The sequence below is a fragment of the Hypanus sabinus genome, chromosome 2 (genome assembly GCF_030144855.1).
Source record: "Hypanus sabinus isolate sHypSab1 chromosome 2, sHypSab1.hap1, whole genome shotgun sequence".
NCBI classification, from domain to species: domain Eukaryota; kingdom Metazoa; phylum Chordata; class Chondrichthyes; order Myliobatiformes; family Dasyatidae; genus Hypanus; species Hypanus sabinus.
The window spans coordinates 46,153,102-46,172,165 of NC_082707.1; the positions used below are offsets into that span (position 1 = coordinate 46,153,102).

The following is a 19,064-nucleotide window of genomic DNA, read 5'->3' on the forward strand; positions in this document are numbered from 1 at the left end:
GCTCAGATATGTTTGGTACCTTTGGGGTGGTCTTGTACCCTTCCCCAGATTCGTGCTTCCCTATTATTATTTCCCTGACTTGTCTTCATTATGGTTTGGCCTGTTGAAAATCTACTGTACTGATGGACCTTACAAGAGAGGGGGTTACTTATTTTTATGAATTCATCAAAACAGGTGATTCTCCAATTTTCTAGTTGGTAAGGTAATATACAGTGTTGCACCTGAGGAAAGCATAGTAATTACAAAGGGGATGAATACTACTTTCAGGCTCAATTTTGATTTTAATTTTTAATAAATTGATTTGATTTGGCATAGTGGACAGTGATTTGTAAATTAGCTCAATCTTACTTCAATATATTTTAAGTTTATAAAATGAGACAGTGAACTATGAAAATAGCTGTGTGGGCTAAATACTTTTTGAAGGCACTGTAAGTTATAAGCAATGTTATCTTGTTGGAAGTGGTTCTACAAATGCTATAAATCTTGAGCAACACATTCAAAATGTTGGAAGAATTCAGCAGAAGTTCCTGATGGAACAGTTATTACTCAATTCAGATTCCTGAATGAGAGTGAATAACTTCACTTTCCCCAGCACTGAACTGATTTCACAACCTATTGTCTCACTTTCAAGACTGTACAACTTGTATTCTCAATATTATTTGTGTATTATTCTTACTTCATTTTTTTCTTTTTACATTTACACAATTCCTCATCTTTTGGTTGTTTGTCTTTGTGTGTAGATTTTCATTGATTCTATTGTTGTTGTTCCTTTATTCAAGAAAGGGAGTAGAGGTAGCCCAGGAAATTATAGACCAGTGAGTCTTACTTCAGTGGTTGGTAATATGATGGAGAAGATCCTGAGAGGTAGGATTTATGAACATTTGGAGAAGTATAATATGATTAGGAAGAGTCAGCATGGCTTTGTCAAGGGCAGGTCATGCTTAATGAGCCTGATTGAATTTTTTGACGATGTGACTAAACACATTGTTGGAGGTAGAGCAGTAGATGTCGTGTATATGGATTGCAGCAAAGTATTTGATAAGGTACTCCATGCAAGGCTTATTGAGAAAGTAAGGAGGCATAGAATCCAAGGGGTCATTGCTTTGTGGATCCAAAACTGGCTTGCCACAGAAGGCAAAGAGTGGTTGTAGAGGGGTCATATTCTGCATGGAGGTTGGTGATCAGTGGTGTGCCTCAGGGATCTGTTCTGGGACCCCTACTCTTTGTGATTTTTATAAATAACCTGGATGGGGAAATGGAGGGATGGGTTAGTAAGTTTGCTGATGACACAAAGGTTGGAGGTGTTGTGGATAGTGCGGAGGGCTGTCAGAGGTTACAGCGGGACATTGATAGGATGGAAAACTGGGTTGAGAAGTGGCAGATGGAGTTCAACCAAGATAAGTGTGAGATGGTTCGTTTTGATAGGTGAGATATGATGGCAGAATATAGTATTAATGGTAAGACTCTTGGCAGTGTGGAGGATCAGAGTGTCCAAATCCATAGGACGCTCAAAGCAGCTGCGCAGGTGGACTCTGTGGTTAGAAGGCATGCAGTGTATTGGCCTTCATTAATCATGGAATTGAATTTAGGAGCCGAGAGGTAATGTTGCACCTATATAGGATCCTGGTCAGACCCCACTAGGAGTACTGTGCTCTGTTCTGGTCACCTCACTACAGGAAGGATGTGGAAGCCATCGAAAGGGTGCAGAGGAGATTTATAAGGATGGTGCCTGGATTGGGGAGCATGCCTTATGAAAGCAGGTTAAGTGAATTTGGCCTTAGAGTGACGAAGGATGAGAGGTGACCTGATAGAGGTGTATAAGATAATGAGAAGCATTGATTGTGTGGATAGTCAGAGGCTTTTTCCCAGGGCTGAAATGGTTGCCTCAAGAGGATACAGGTTTCATGTTCCTTCCAGGGAGCAGGTACAGAGGAGATGTCGGGTAATTGTTAAGAGTAGTGAGTGTGTGGAATGGGCTGCCAGCAAAGGTGGTGGAAGTGGATACGTTAGGGTCTTTTAAGTGACTTTTGGATAGGTACATGGAGCTTAGAAAAATAGAGGGCTATGGGTAATCCTAGTAATTTCTTCCAGCTCCCCCACAAAAAAAAGAAAATATATTAGTGAAGAAAAAAAAAATAATGTCTCTACTCCCAATTAATACTCCTCAACTGTTTTTTTAAATATATATGTCCATCAAGTCCAACCTTGTTTCAGTCTTCATCATTAGTCCATTTCATTTCTATAATTCTTTACTTCTTAGTGGACATCAGGTAATTCTTGTACAAATTCCTCCACTTTCCGGTAGTCAACGAAAAATCTTCTTTCTTCGTTATCCAGGAAAATGATCAATTTTGCTGGATAGCTCAATAAAAATTTATAGCCCTTTTCCCATAAAGATTTTTTCACTGGATTAAATTCCTTCCGCCTCTTCAGAAGATCGTAACTTATGTCTGGATTAAAAAAAAACTCTTTTCCTTCCTATTATCAATGGCCCATTTCTCTTTTTAGCACCTTGAATAGCTGCCTTCAAGATCATTTCTTTATCTTGGTACCTTAAACATTTTATCAAAATTGATCTTGGATTTTGATCTTGTTGAGGTCTTGGTCTTAAAGCTCTGTGTGCTCTTTGAATTTCAATTATTTGGCTTCCTTCTTTCATTTCTAACATTTTCGGAATCCATTCTTGAAAGAATTTTATTGGATTTTCTCCCTCTGTACCTTCCTTAAGACCAACAATTTTGATATTATTTCGTCTACTAGAGTTTTCAAGCACATCTTTTTTTTCCAACATCCATTTTCTTTCTATTGTCCAGGCAAGATTATTGTCTTCTATCTTATCTATTCTTCCAGTGTTTTCTTCCACTTTTACTTCCATCTCTTTAACTTTATTATCCATCTTGTTTTGTTTTTCCACCACAATATCGAGTTTATTCTGCATCCTTCTTATAGGTTTTAATTCATTCATAATATATATCGGGATATCTTTTATGTCTCCTTTAATCTCTTCCTTCTTTTCCTCTTCTTCTTTCTCTGAATTTCCCAAAGAGTCTGATTCCACTTCCGATTCACTTCCAACCGTAGTTGGGATTTGTAGTTTTGTTAATATCTGTTCATGCATACTTTCACACATGCGTTGTTCTTGCCGTTTCTTCTTGGCGACCGCCGACATTGCTGCAACTTCCAGTCCCGCATCATCAGAAGTGCCATGCACTTCGCCAGGAGAAGATCCAACTTGAGTCCGAGGCTCCACCGAGACAGTTAGGCCTTTTTATCCGCCGATTTGCGCAGTCCTCGAAGTAGTAGCTTTCTTCTGTTTCAGTTTAGGAGCCATATCAAAAGATAATCCTGAGTTACTTATAAATAGTTTCTAGTAGATATTTGTTAACTCTTCATTTAAACCCTATTTCATTACTTTTTACGAGGGAGCTAGATTCCCAACGTCTCGAACCTACGTCATCACGTGACGCCCTTATCATCCTAGTAATTTCTAAGGTAGGGGCATGTTGGGCTGAAGGGCCTGTATTGTGCTGTAGGTTTTCTATGTTTCTATGGCTACATCCACACTAGACCGGATAATCTTGAAAACGCTGGTTTTGTGTAAAAAACGATAGGTGTCCACTCTACTTGTTTTTAAAGATATCTCTGTCCACATTGAAAGGGATATTTCTACGAATCTCATCCTCCTGCGCATGTGCAGGACACATCTACCGAAAACAAGCGACTTGTTTGGTGTTGAATCTTACTGTGAAAGACGGTGCGTGTTTGTTCAGTTACAGACTAGAAAAACTTAAATGATGGACAGCTGTTGGCTCTCACGCAGGAGCACTTAAAAGTAAAAAAAAACATATTGGAGCGTATGGAGGCAACCGACAAGGAGTTCACGGACAGTATGACCCGGCTGATGACGAACATTGAAAAACTGACTAACTCTGTTGTATTAATAAAGCCCCTTGTTAAATGCATAAAACATGTCTGCATCAGTGTTATCTTGTATTTCCATACAATGTTACATTAGGCTGTTACACAGGCTGTCAGAGAAATACTTGCATAAATAGGTAAACCACCTTCATACAAGCAAGGAGAGAAAATGGGAAAGTGAGTATACTTATTTGTTCAGTAAGTTATGGGTCAAAGTATTTGGTGAGTACATTTCTAACTCTTCTGACTTGTTGCCATTTGTTCTGAAATTGTTGGGTTGCGTTCAAGAAAACAATGAAATGGCGCGCTGCCGTCACCATCTGTTCCTGCACGTCATGCCAGTGTTTTCAGATTTCTCCGGTTACCCCATCCACACTGAGTTGCCCAAGTGGCGTTTTCTAAATTACACACCCTGGAGAGAGTTTCTGAAAAGCTCCAGTTTCGGGGGATGAAAACACCGTTTTAGTGTGGATGGAAGGTAAAAATGAAGAGGAAAAACTTTGGTTACGGATTTATCCAGTATAGTGTGGATGTAGCCTGTTTCTTTGTACCTACTGTGAATGCCCTCAAGACAATGAATCTCAGGTGACATAATTACTTTGATAATAAATTTACTTTGAAGACGGGCAGTACCTATAGAGAGGAATAAACAGTTGATGTTTCAGGCTGAGAACCTTCATTAGAACTGGAAAAGAAAGGGGCAGATGCTGGAATAATAAAATAAAAGGAGGGGGAGGAGTACAACCTGGTGAGTGACAAATAAGATCAGGTGGGGAGGGGTAATCAAGTAAGAAGCTGCAAAGGGGTAAGTGGAAGAGGTAAAAGGCTAAAGAAGGAATTGAATAGAAGAGGGCAGTGTATCTCCAGTGTTGTACAATGTTACCTGTTCGGTGAACTGATGGGTTAATTTAGAGAGTGCGAACATAAACAAAAGAGCATGTACTAAAGAAAATGAAGTTGGAACATGTAGACCAGGAAAATCAAACACAGTTAGTTAGGCTGGGCATGTTGTCCAAAAATAAGCTGGGGGGATGCTGGGGAATGGGGAAGAGGGAACAAGCTGAACTAATATTACAGGTGGATGATTAATCCAGGCTGAGAAAACAAGTCGCCTAAACTTGTAAAATAAAATCCTCAGTGTGGAAAGCTGTGACAAGCCCAGATCTGCAATCCTTGTTTGTTTTATAATTGTGTACTGTCAAATTGAGACCCACAAGGCCACCTCAATTTTTCATCTAGGCCTATTGTAGCCTTCTGGAATTCAGGTTGAATTCTACAACTTCAAGTGACTGGATATTTTTTGGTCTGAATCAGTCACATTTCTATGATATTGACTGACCTGGGAGGCAAGGACATGCCCAGCCAACTTGCTGGGTCTCTTCTGATCAGTTCAACTCTCATGTTCTTTCATTTGTTATTTCTTTTGTTGAAATTCTCAGTCTCTGACTGCTGCCATTCACTGATTGACCAGATAACTGTGACATTGACCCTGTCTCCCTTCCTGCAGATGTGGTCTGGCAATATTTCCAGCACTTTCTGATTTTTGATTTATTTAACTTTGTTCCTTTTTAAGCATCCTTTCCCTTCTCATCTCTTCAAGCTTTCTGACTTGTGATGTAGGGAATATGTGGTATTTACTGTAAGTTGTCATTCTTTCTGGTTTGGCTTGGGTAGTAACTGCCAGCAAACAATTCAGTTGCTTTCCAGTGATTCCAGATCTTGATGTCACTAGCATGGATCTTTAGCAAGAATCAAAGAATGCGTCTGAAGTAAGGTTTGGGAAATCAGTTTGTATGGCGCTTGGATTGTACGTTTATCTATATGGGCATCACACAGTAATCCCTGTTTGTTTTAAAAGCATGGTTTGAGTAATGAGATATTTTGCATAACATTTGTTCTTTAGGTTCTGAGACTGAATGTTGTGAAATGATTTTGCTTTTGCAAAGTTTATTATAATCACTCTTTCCTCATTTATCCCTTTTGCTTTTCATTTTTAACCTGCCTTCTACATCTCTGCTTCCAAATTCCTTCTAATGGAAACAATTTATATTTGTAATCTTAGGTATGGCAAGTGCACTTCTAAGCTGATTTCTGTTTCTGCTGTTCATCCAGCATGCTCATCCTCTATAAGCAATAATGTAATTTATATTTAGCTAGCTCAACAATGCTGCGGCATTAAAGCTCCAAAGACTCACATTCAGATCTGAGCTTTGCTGTCTGATTGAATTTGCATGTTCTTCCTGTAACCAGATGAGTTTCCCCAGGCAATCTGGTTTCCACTCAGATGCCAAAGATTTGCTGCTAGTTTAACTGGCTATCATAAATTTCTTCTGGTGTTTATGTACGGCAAGAGAGTCGAGCAAGAGCGATGTAATGGGGGATGCAGCAAAAAATGGGAATTAGTGTCTCTGTCTATCTTGCATTGCAGTAATAGATTTTCTTTCTTTTCTCTAAATGCCTATCATAGGCCACCCTTCAGGTAAGTTACCACATCTATCTGTACTCCAAGGGTCAATGATATGAATCATGCCTTGGGTCATGGACATTTTAACATACTAATTGTTGTGCTTCATCCAGCAACATCTGAAATACTCCAGCAAAGATGTGTCAGAATCTATTCTTCTGCTTGCTTTCCTGAGTATGATCTATCCAAATATTGAGATTATAACTTTATCTTCTTTTCTGACATCCTGCTCTGGTCGTGTATCCGGGTTTCATAAAATGCATATATGTTATTTGCTCTAACAGCACCAATTGATAGTTACAGACATTGGATCCTTTTAAATTCTCTAAATTTTCGTGAAAATTTCTAGTGCAATTGGACTGTAGGGCTGGTTATTAAATCTGTTTAAACATAAGAATGTGTTTTTTGAAATCTTAGCTTTTTAATAGTATTTTTAGTATATGGATGCTGAATCAGTGGTTCTTTCCAGCAGCTGTTTTTTACTGCTGAATCTTCTTTGGAAGGCACAACGGTAACTACAGTAAATATTGAAATGGCACGTGTGGTTCAATGGATGTGCTGCGTGATGTACTCAGTTGGCACAGTATGATGTTGATTTAGGAGAACAAATATTCATTCCCCTGATTTCTCCCTCACCCCCTCTCTCTTTCCCCCCACCTCCATCTTATGAAGCACATTACATAGATCACTTAAAATATTTTTACTAGAAGAAGGTTGTTTTTCCCCATGGCTATTTCTTTGAGGTTAGAAGATTAGAGTTATGTGGCTGCATTTAATAGCACTTGGAAAAAAAAATGTAACCAGATGCTGACTTTTAATTACTGAAATATAGTTTTTGAAATGTTTAAACCACATCATCATGAACAGAACATTGAAGAATGTTCAGTTTGAGATCATGCAGCATGATCCCAAATTAAAGATGTTTGATGTAACATTGTGTAATATTATATCTCAATGCCTTTTTTGCGGTCATCCCGGGAAAGTGATTTAGATTACTATACAATGTGGAAGAATTCTTGAGTACCTAATCAAAATCAATAGCACTACTTTTATAGCTGTCCTCGTTGTCCATGGGAATGGTACTGGAGGATCGGAGGGAGGCAAATGGTGTCCCCTTGTTCAAAAAAGGTAGTAGAGATAGTCCGGGTAATTATAGACCAGTGAGCCTTACGTCAATGGTGGGAAAGCTGTTGGAAAAGATTCTTAGAGATAGGATCTATGGGCATTTAGAGAATCATGGTCTGATCAGGGACAGTCAGCATGGCTTTGTGAAGGGCAGATCGTGTCTAACAAGCCTGATAGAGTTCTTTGAGGAGGTGACCAGGCATATAGATGAGGGTAGTGCAGTGGATGTGGTCTACATGGATTTTAGTAAGGCATCCACAAGGTTCCACACAGTAGGCTTATTCAGAAAGTCAGAAGGCATGGGATCCAGGGAGGTTTGGCCAGGTGGATTCAGAATTGGCGTGCCTATGGTGGAGGGAGGAGGGAGTACATTCAGATTGGAGGGTTGTGACTACTGGTATCCCACAAGGATCTGTTCTGGGACCTCAACTTTTTGTGATTTTTATTAGCGACCTGGATGTGGGGGTAGAAGGGTGGGTTGGCAAGTTTGCAGATGACACAAAGGTTGGTGATGTTGTGGGTAGTATAGAGGATTGTCGAAGATTGCAGAGAGACATTAATAGGACACAGAAGTGGGCTGAGAAGTGGCAGATGGAGTTCAACCTGGAGAAGTGTGAGGTGGTACACTTTGGAAGGACAAACTCCAAGGCAGAATACAAAGTAAATGGCAGGATACTCGGTAGTGTGGAGGAGCAGAGGGATCTGGGGGTACATGTCCACAGATCCCTGAAAGTTGCCTCACAGGCAGATAGGATAGTTAAGAAAGCTTTTGGGGTGTTAGCTTTCATAAGTTGAGAGTTTAAGAGTCGCAATGTAATGGTGCAGCTCTATATAACCCTGGTTAGGCCACATTTGGAGTACTGTGTCCGGTTCTGGTCGCCTCAGTATAGGAAGGATGTGGAAGCATTGGGAAGGGTACAGAGGAGATTTACCAGGATGCTGCCTGGTTTAGAGATTATGATCAGAGATTAAGGGAGCTAGGGCTTTACTCTTTGGAGAGGAGGATGAGAGGAGACATGATAAAGGTGTACAAGATATTAAGAGGAATATCTTGATTAAGATAGCTAACGCCTCTTCCCCAGGGCACCACTGCTCAGTACAAGAGGTCATGGCTTTAAGGTAAGGGGAGGGAAGTTCAAGGGGGATATTAGAGGAAGGTTTTTTACTCAGAGAGCGGTTGGTGCATGGAATGCACTGCCTGAGTCAGTGGTGGAGGCAGACACACTAGTGAAATTTAAGAGACTATTGGATAGGTATATTCAGGAATTTAAGGTGGGGGGGGGGTTATATGGGAGGCAGGGTTTGAGGGTCGGCACAACATTGTGGGCCGATGTAATGTGCTGTACTATTCTATTTACTTTTGCTAAATTTATCTGAATGCTTTAATTTTATTTCAAATGAATGAAATAACAATTGGCCTAAACACTTTATATTGTGCTTTGGAAGCATTTTAATAAAATATTTAAATGGAAATAGTACACACTCATTCAGCGTTCATGCTCATAAACTGCAGGCTGACATTAGCTGATTACTTGTGAAGGAGGAGCTACAGGTTACAGAATACAATCTAGATCCTTGTAAATGTAATGGGATATGCATTATTGTTAGATGAATCCAGGGTTATAAATAATTAGTTTTAGTCTAGTGAATTAAGTGGAAAATACTGTCGGAGTTTTAAAGGAAGAGTCTAATTTAAGCAGATATTGCTTTGCAGTTATGTATCTTGAGCTGAAGACCTACAATTTGTGTTTGTTATGGAAATCTTTAATCATGGCAGAAGAAAAATAGCAAAGTTTCACAGGAATATAGCTATTATTCCTAAGACCTGTTTATAATGAGACGCTTCAGATTTCGTTATGTATTAAATATGGTGAGTTTTTGGGAAAAGTTTTTTTTAATATATGGCACTTCAAGTTAATATTTTCAGTAATGTGCTTAGTGGATGATGTTCCTTCTGAGTTTAAAATTTGACTTCTCTTTCTTAAACATTAATGCTATCTATAGAATGCTCTTTGTTTTCTTAAATCATTTTTCAAGACCATGAATAAATATTCTAACTAGTTGTTGTGCATGAGTACCAAATGTTCCTAGATATTAGTTTTCTCAACAGAATGGAACAGATGACCTGACTGCACTAAAGATGCATGTAATTTAATCGTCTTCTATTTGTATTAATAGACAATGAATTATTCTGCATTTATAGAAGAAGCATAGGAGCAGAAAGACACTTCATTTTCATCACTTTGTATCAGAACAGTGTTTTAAATCTTGTGGTTTTCAAGTGGATTGGAACAAGCTGTTTTCTGGCGAAGGTATACTTGGAAAGTGGGAGGCCTTCAAAAATGAAATGTTGAGAGTACAAAGCTTGTATGTCCCTTTCAGAATAAAAGGTAAATAAAACAAGTGTAGTGAACCTTGGTTTTCAAGAGATATTGAGGCCCTGGTTAAGAGAAAAAGGAGGTGCATAGCAGGTATTGGCAGATAGGAACAAATGAAGTGCTTATGGAGTACAAGAAATGCAAGAGAACACATAAGAAAGAAATCAGGAAGGCTAAGTAAAGGCGAGGTTGCTCCAGCAGACAAGTTGAAGGAGAGTCCTAAGGGATTCTACAGCTATGTTAAGAGCAAAAGGATTGCAAGGAATAAAATTGGTTCTCTGGAAGACCAGAATGGTAATCCATATGTGGAGCCAAAACAGGGGAATTCTTAATGAATTCTTTGCATCTGTATTTACTCAGGAGATGTACACTAGAATACTACAGCACAATACGGGCCCTTCAGCCTTCAACGTCGTGCCAATCCCTATATGCCTTTTTTAAAAAAAAGTACTAAACCCACACTACCCCGAAACCCTCTATTTTTCTTTCATCCATGTGCCTGTCCAAGAGGCTCTTAAATACCACTAATGTTTTAGCCTCTACCACCATCCTTGGCAAGTCATTCCAGGCACCCACAACCCTCTGTTTAAAACAAAAACTTACCCCTGATGTCTCCCCTAAACTTTCCTCCTGTAACTTTGTACATATGACGTCTGGTGTTTGCCGTTCATGCCCTGGGAAACAGGTACTGGCTATCCACCCTATCTATGTCTCATAATCTTGCAGACCTGTGTCAAGTCCCACACTGTCTATAGAAGTGAGGCAAAGAGTCATCAACTTCATGGACACTGTACAGAACATGGAGGAGGAAGTGTTTGCTACCCTGACAGGGTGTTCCCTTGAACCCTACACGAGGCATTTGCAGAAATTGCTGGGACCCTAGCAGAGATATTTAAAACATCCTTAGTGACCAGAGAGGTAACCGAGGATTGGAGGATCACCAATATTGTTCCACTAGTTGAAAAAGGCTCCAAATATAAACCAGGAAATTATAGGCAGGTGTGTCTGTAGGAAAGATATTGAAAGGTATTCTAAGGGGCCAAATATACAAGTATTTGGATAGATGTGGACTGTTTAAGGATAGTGGGCATAGCTTTGTGCATGGTAGAGTTTTTCAAGGATGTTGCTAGGAAAGTGGATGAAGGGAAGGCAATGGATGTTGTCTACATGGACAACAAGGTCCCACATGGGATGCTGATCAAGGAAGTTCAGTTGCTCAGCATTCAGGATGAGTTAGTAAATTAGATTAGACAGTGGCTTTGTGGGAGAACCCAGAGAGTGGTGGTAGAGGGTTGCCTCTCTGAATGGAGGCCTGTGACTAGTAGTGTGCTGCAGGGATCAGTACTGGGTTCTTTGTATGTCATCTCAATTAACGATCAGGATAATAATATGGTTAACTGGATCAGTAAATTTGCAGATGACACTGAGATTGGGGGTGTAATGGACAGTGAGGAAGGCTATCATGGCTTGTAGAGGGATCTGCATCAGCTGGAAAAATGGGCTAAAATGGCAGATGGAATTTAGTGTGGACAAGTGTGAGGTTTTGCACTTTGGTAGGACTAACTAGGATAGGTCTTACACAGTGAACAGTGGTGCACTGAGGAGTGTGGTAGAACAGAGCGATCTGGCAGTACAGATCCGTAATCTGTTGAAAGTGCCGTCATAGATGGAGAGGGTCATAATGAAAGGTTTTGGCACATTGGCCTTCATAAATCCATGTACCGATGTGATGTTATGTTGAAGATGTATAAGACGTTGGTGAGGCCCAGTTTGGAGTATTGTGTGCAGTTTTGGTTACTTACCTGCAGGAAAGATGTAAATATGGTTGAAAGAGTACTGAAAAAATTTACAACGATGTTGCTGGATCTGGATCACCTAAGTTAATAAGGAAAGATTAAATAAGTTAGGACTGTATAGTTCAGGACATAGAAAATTGAGGGGAGATTTGATTGATGTATACAAAATTATGAGGGGTATTGATAAGGTAAATGCAAGCAGGCTTTTTCCACTGAGGAGTGGGACTACAACCAGAGGTCATGGGTTAAGGGTGAAAGGGGAATATGAGGGGGAAATTGTATTCCTATCTCTAGCCTCACCAGCACATGGCATGTGTGGCATTCCTGAAATCATCACCAAGATCCTTGTCTTTTAACTTAGCACCTAACTCCCTGAACTTGTTTACAGTACCTCTTCACCCGTCTTGCTTGTGATATTGATGTTATCCTTGATGCTGCAAATGAAAGATCCTGGTAATACTCACTAGGCATTCATAGGAAGAGAAAGCAAATATTTTAATTAGATTCTTTTGCTCCTTCCTAATCTTAATCTTCTGTTTGAGACCACAGGAAAATTGAAATTGATATATCAAGTACCGTTTCCTCTTATTAAGTCTTACCCAGAAATCCATATGGAATGGTAGTAATGTCCATTTTTTATTGATTCTTTATATCGAAACAGAACTTAAAATTACAAATCACAAAAATAGTTGTAAATTTAATTTTAATTTTCAGATTTTTTTCAGGATTCTTTTCTCTAGTAAAAAGTCATAATTTAGTTCAAGGGATGTAAAATCATTAACCCAATCTTGCCCAAAATGTATTCAGATTTTCAGGATGAAAACGAAGGCAAACTAATGATCCTGCCAGTACTATAACTAACAGCTTTAAGTTTTGTGATGTATTTTATTTTATAAGTACCAATTCTTGTCCCCACCTTTGTAACCATTTGCATAGACATGGCCCAAGCTTGAGAGGCAGTATCACATGTTTCAATTGAGAACATTGCAGCTTTATAAACTCACTACCTGGCCTGTTTTTGAATTTGGTTTTTAAATATTTTCTGTTTTCTGAACTGGCCAGCTCAGCTGCAAGTTTAATATCAATTCCATAGATCCTGCTTGTTCTACTAAGACATTTCCTTAGTTCTCTCTTCAGCTCTAGGTTTCAGCATCAGCTCTCACCTGTATTTTACAACTTTAACACATACCTCTGTTTCCTCCATTTCCTTATTACTCTGTTAACAATAGGATTATCTGGGTGCACCAGCTTTGACCTATCAGAAATTTTTCTCTTATCCTATCCATCCCTCTTTGAACCTCTTGCAACTTAAAAATCACTTGTGTTGTCATATTTACAATTCTGATGATCTTGAACATGAAATGTTAACTTTGTTTTTCTTTCTGCAGATGTTACTTAACCTTCTGGGTATTTTAGATTTCTCGAAGTTATTTTTAAAATTTAACACATCCTTTTGTTCTGCTTTTTATTTCTTAGTTTACCATCCATTGCTCCAGTTGCAATCAGTTTGACTATAATGGAGTGGCAGCATAGATGTGTGATGTAATATGGTATAGGCTAAAAATATGGTTGCAATTAGGGGATTGTTAATTTTAGTTGTTCATTAAGGAAAAAGTCTGGATAGGAAATTTATTAAAAGATGTGAGGATGACTAAATGAAATATTCATGAGAATTTATGGCAAAACGTACAAAGATGAATCTGAAAAAGTGCAATGGTTGAACTTGTTGAGAAGCAATTATGGTTTAATTGAAGAGCCTGATATGTCAGATTGAAAGCAACATTTTTTTAAGTATAACTAAACAAGGAAAGTATCTGACATGCTGGCATTGCTCTTTTTATTTTACAGAAAAAGAACTGTGGTTATAATTAAGCCAGTACTGCTACTAATTCCTTCAACTTGGGAACTTGTAAAGGCAAAATCTGTGCAGCAGAGATGATCGTTTTTACCAATGTTTCACTATGTCCATATGCTGTGTACATGTGTATGTTCATAAGATGTCCATGATATAATATTACTTTCTTTTTCTTTCTTTGTTTCTGTTTTGCCTATAAAGTAATTGTTGTTTTTGTACTTTGTTAACATCAAATAGGATTTCTCCAGTGATGATCCCAAGATTGAATTTAATGCTGATGCTGCCAATGGCATTGTCATGGAAGGATACCTATACAAACGAGCCAGTAATGCCTTCAAAACATGGAACAGGTAAGAATATACCTGGTTCTGGAGTTAAGTGCTTCTTAGTTATTAATCACAGCATAGAAAAGAGAATGGGCTTACTATAAAATCATTGACACTGTTTGTATATTACAAATTTCAGTGATTAGCATTTATCTATTCGATACATTTAGTGATGAGAACATGATGTATTTCAAAATTGTTAACAGATTTGTTCATCTTGTATGAAATGATGAGAATGCCAAAATATTAAGTATCAGATTTTGGCTGTCCAATATGATACTCTAAGTGTCATTAAACATTTCCATTGAAAGTTACATCATGAGGTACAATGTTAATGAGTAAAAAGAACCATTCGTGGTTAATTAAAAGCTATCACTTATGATCAAAGTGGTGTATTCAGATAACGAAAGTAAAACTGCTTATTATATGCCTTGAAAGCAGAGCTTTTTGCATGAAAATACGAGTAACCTCTTGCTGAGCATTCATACTTGGATCTTAGCAAGAGCTTTTGAAGATCCTTTATTGTCAGGCATGCATTTTCAAGGGCTTGCTTGTATTCTCTAACTATTGTTGCCTCTCCTTCGAGAGAGTAACAAAAGTAATACAAGCGCCACATCAAGAGTAGTGGTGCCAAATTGCTTGCTAATAATTTATTACCCTTGCTTGAATGCAATATTCAGTTTCATAAAAAAAACAAACCAAGATGCTTATTTGTAAACTGAGTATCTGTTCCCCAGCTAGTCCCAGATAATGTTTAGATTAAATCTAGCCCGAGTCCATGTCTTGTCATTGGTTTTCATAATATATCTTGAAGTGAAACTATAATCCAAAACTGCTCCAGTTTGGGAAAGCATTGTGCTGCGGTGCAGAAATACAGAGTTTCTGAAGATTTGCATGAACTCTCAACTTCTGCAATGGTCTTTATCATGCTTGAATGCTTATTATATGTTCAAATTTCCTAGTTGGCTTGTTAGCATTGATATAAATAATCAAAAATGATAGTATAACCCCATGGGAACCAGATGCTTGGTTGTTGAGGACTGCTAATTGTTAGATATTTGATGAGGTTGTAATTGATGGAACATGATTTCTATTAGGCCTTGTATGAAATATTGTATTGAAACTATTGTCACCAGTGGCACCAAATTGCTACTTATGCTGTGGACAAGTTTATAAAATCTGATGGCCTTTGCTATGTTGTGTCCAAGTTAATAAATGGACTATTTAATAATCTGGACAAGTCAGAGCCCACATTCCTCATGGTCATTTTAAACCTTGTTAAATAATAGAAATCTGAGGTGACATCATTGGGATTTCTAATGGTCAATAATTATTCTGACCAGATGATTTCTCTTGCATCTGCTGATTTTCCTTGTTTGCTATTACTGTCCTGAAAGGATTATTAGAAATATGACAATCAAATGAATATTGTGAAAATATTTCACGAACGTAATTGTTATCATGTTTGAATGTGCTCCCTAAGTCTGGCATGAATAAGGGTAAATTGAAGGTTAAGGGAATACAAAAGTGATAAGTCTGCTATTTATTCTCTTATATAGAGTGATGTTTTGTGTCCAAGAAGCACCATGAGGGACTTTTGGTCATTTTTAAGTTTGGTAATTCATGTTACTGAAGATTTTGTGGCAGGTTTTTCCATGCTTCATTAAAGATAAATAAATTACTTGCCATTGTCGAAACTCATAAGCTTCATTTAATCCACTATCCACATGATGCTGGAAACTCACGAATAGTGAGGTTGTTTCCAGATCATTTTAGATGTGAGTCAGTTGAGTGATTATTTGGGAAAGGTCACCAGGATTCAGCCATGTGATTTCCTGGTTACTAGATTTGATAGGAATAATTTTGTTCTAAGGTGGGGGGGGGGGGAGAATGAGTAACATTTGCTTACACTCTTCATTTAGTTGTGAAAGATAATTAAATCTTTCAAATATCTTTTCCTTCCTTCTGTCCCTGAAGATGTTGGATACATTCACTACTGTGTTATGTAGAATATACTGAATTTGCCCCTGAATTACCGACTCAACTGCATATCTTTGTGAATAAGTTATTTAATAAATTTATTAAAGTTTAGAGTAGTAATTGATATCAAGTGAATAGTTGCCATGGCACCAACAAATCATCCAAAATCTAAAACAATGAAGCTGCAGGTAATATGAATCATTTCTGCTTTGTCAGCACTACTCTTCCCAGAAAGACAGCTTGCACCATGCTGAATTAGGCCACTTGGTAGAGCTGGATTAGAGGGGCCCTCTAACATGATCGTGGCTGATCTGACTTTTAACTTCAACTCTGCATTTCATTCTACCTTTTGTAACCTTTCACACTTACCCACACCAACTTATTTATCAAGCATCTATCAATCTCTACTTTAAAAATATTTGAAGGCTCTGCTTACATTACTTTTAGAGAAAGATTCTGAACACTTAATCGGCTGAAAGAAGACAAAAATTTGCTCATCTTTCTTAAATGTGTGATCACTTATTTTTAAGTAGTGACCCTCTTGTTCTAGATTCTCCCACTAGAGGGAACCTCCTCTCCACATCCACCCTATTAAGACCCCTCAGAATCATATTTGTAATCAAGTTTCTGTGACGTGCCTGATTTCAGTGGATGCCTTTGTTGAACGAACAACCCATTCCATTTATTGGTCCTGTAAATGTTTTCTAGACTTCTTCAAAACAACTAACTTACTCAAATAGGGAGACCTGTGCTGTTTATGGTAATCCAGGTATGGTGTTACCAGTGCCCCATGTGTGCATCATAACCTTCCTACTTTTATATTCATTTTTGACAATGATAAATGATAACATTCTTTTAGCCTTTCTAATTACTTTGTGCACTGGACTTTTACAAACAATGCACAAAGACTGCCAGATCCCTCAGTTTACTAAATCTCTGCTTTCCCTCACCACTTTCATAATATACATTTTCAATATTCCTGGAAAAATGAGCAATTTGATCTTTTCCCCAGATTGATCATTTGCTTGATCATTTCCCTTTTAATAAGCAATTTCTATTCCTTTGAAGTAACAAACAACCTGCTGGAAGATTTCAGTCAGTTGAGCAAATTTGTGATTTGATAGGGGTGTTATGGGCAGGATGGCACAGGAATTGATGTTTTTGGTTGAAACCCAGCATCAAGTTCCATATTGGCTTTTGACCCAAAGCATTGAGAGATGCTTTGTGCCCTGCCCAAAGATGCTGTTTGACTCACAGAATTCCTCCAGCACAATTTGATTCTCCAGATTCCAGCATCTGCAATCTCTTGTGTCTCCTCTTCACAACTGGATTTTGCACTGAATGTTAGTCATCAGTGAATATAGCAAATAGTTCTTTGGTAGCTGACTGACTTCTGTTTGTCGTCCTTTTTTTGTAAGTGAGTTCCATTTACTCTTTTCTAGTCCCAAATCTATGGGATTTTGGAAAACTAAAGATAGCACATCAATTAGCCACTTTTTAAAATCCTAGGATGAAGCCACACTGATGTGGAGACATGTTACTTGATTCGCAAATCAACAAAGCCTGTTTCCTTTGATCAACTTAACCTTCTATCTGGATAAACAGACTGCTAATAATAAATACAAAATTCAGTCTACTGGATTTATATTCTACATTGCCACCTCTATGGGTGGGAAACCTGGGTCATAGATTACCAGCTGGAGTGGAATTGGACAATTTCCACTGTTAAGACATTGTGTGAGCAGACAACTAGCAATGAGATTCTTGAGAGGCCTATAATCTGTACAGACTGTGCTGGTGCATGTAAACTTCACTGATTGGCACATTTGGAGGATATGCTTCAATAACTCTAAAACAACACCTGAAATAAGAATCCAAGTCCTTTTCAGGAATTCAGCTTTCTTGATGAGAGCTGGGCAAATGGCCACAGCTACTCAGACTGGAAAAGTTGATTCAAAACTACAGTGGTCACTGCGAGGAACTCAAGCTGAATCTAGCATGTAAGCCAGAAGTTGTGTAAGTTTCAACTTCTGTATGGCAAATAACTGTTGTGCATTGATTTAGTACATTGAGCTCTTTCACATGACTGTTGCATAACAACTGTATTATATATTCTCTTCTCTGTCATGATATTGGAAATAGATTTATCATTGGGCAGGAGGTACAGAAACCTGAACCCCACACCACCAGCTCTAGAAAAGCTACTTCCCTTCTATCATTTGATTCTTGAACCAATCCTCCCTCCCCTTCCTGAGGTCAACAATCAGCTCTTAGACTTGTGGATATTTTGCCCAGAAGAGACAATAAGGGGAATTGAGGATTATGGAGTTCAAATGGCAAAAAACACTTTCTCATTAGGTACCAAACCTTACATGAACTGACTATTGGTTTGAATTTCTTGATTTCTGCTTTTACAAATACCAACAACATTGAAGCATTTTAAGGAAATTTTATTTGGTCCAGATTTTCCATAGGCAGTAATGTGATTGATCTACTGGCCTTGCAGAGGAAAAATATTTGTTCTGGAAATGAAATAATTTTGTTTTGTTATGTACTTTTTTCAGTGGTGGTTTTCTATCTCTTGCAATATGTTTTTTTTCCACCAGCAATTAGTGATTAGTGTTTAATCCTGAAGCCAAATGCTTATTTCTGTAATTTTGCAGCAACATTTTTTAAATGGAGTATTAAATAGTAATTGAGTACTTTTCTGTTTCGTTTGGGCTTTGTGCAATATGCTGTACTAGCTTGTACTGCTTTACCTTTAGTATGCATTTAATCATCCTGTGTTTTTAGATCACAGTATTTCATTTTACTATTTCATTTTTTTCTGTTTTCTTTCTATGTCTTGATCCCACCCCATTTTGTCACGTGACAGGAAAAAGACCCCCCACATCAGGTACCAACCTGTCAGCTGGACATCTTATCTGCTCCCCAATCCTGTCTCTGAATATTAGCTCTCACCTGTCTACAAGTGTCCAAAGAACTTCGGGTAAACCTGGTTTAATCCATGGCTTATAAACTGGTCACTTTGCTGTCCTTTTTACAGCATGGACACAGTGTTAGCTGCAAACCAGAGGCAGTATTCTTTGCTTGTTTTGCTTTCATAATATTAACAAAACTAACCTTCCTTTTAACTAACCTGCTGCACTTCAAATTATGTGTGGTAAATCAACTTTAATACTAAAGAAAATGTTTAAGTTTAAATTCCATGTGTCAAAAATT

General features: G+C 38.1%; 1 protein-coding gene across 3 annotated transcripts in view; it reads left to right on the top strand.

Moving 5' to 3' along the window:
- Nucleotides 1-19,064, top strand: part of LOC132378466 (arf-GAP with coiled-coil, ANK repeat and PH domain-containing protein 2-like) — a 124,399-nt gene that overhangs the window by 70,460 nt on the left and 34,875 nt on the right. For 2 of the 3 annotated variants that reach the window (XM_059945402.1, XM_059945417.1), the window contains exons 10-11: nucleotides 13,774-13,886; nucleotides 18,718-18,738. In XM_059945402.1, the coding sequence (XP_059801385.1) occupies nucleotides 13,774-13,886; nucleotides 18,718-18,738 (134 nt within the window). The remainder of the gene's footprint in view (nucleotides 1-13,773; nucleotides 13,887-18,717; nucleotides 18,739-19,064) is intronic. The other variant, XM_059945409.1, reaches the window with a different exon arrangement.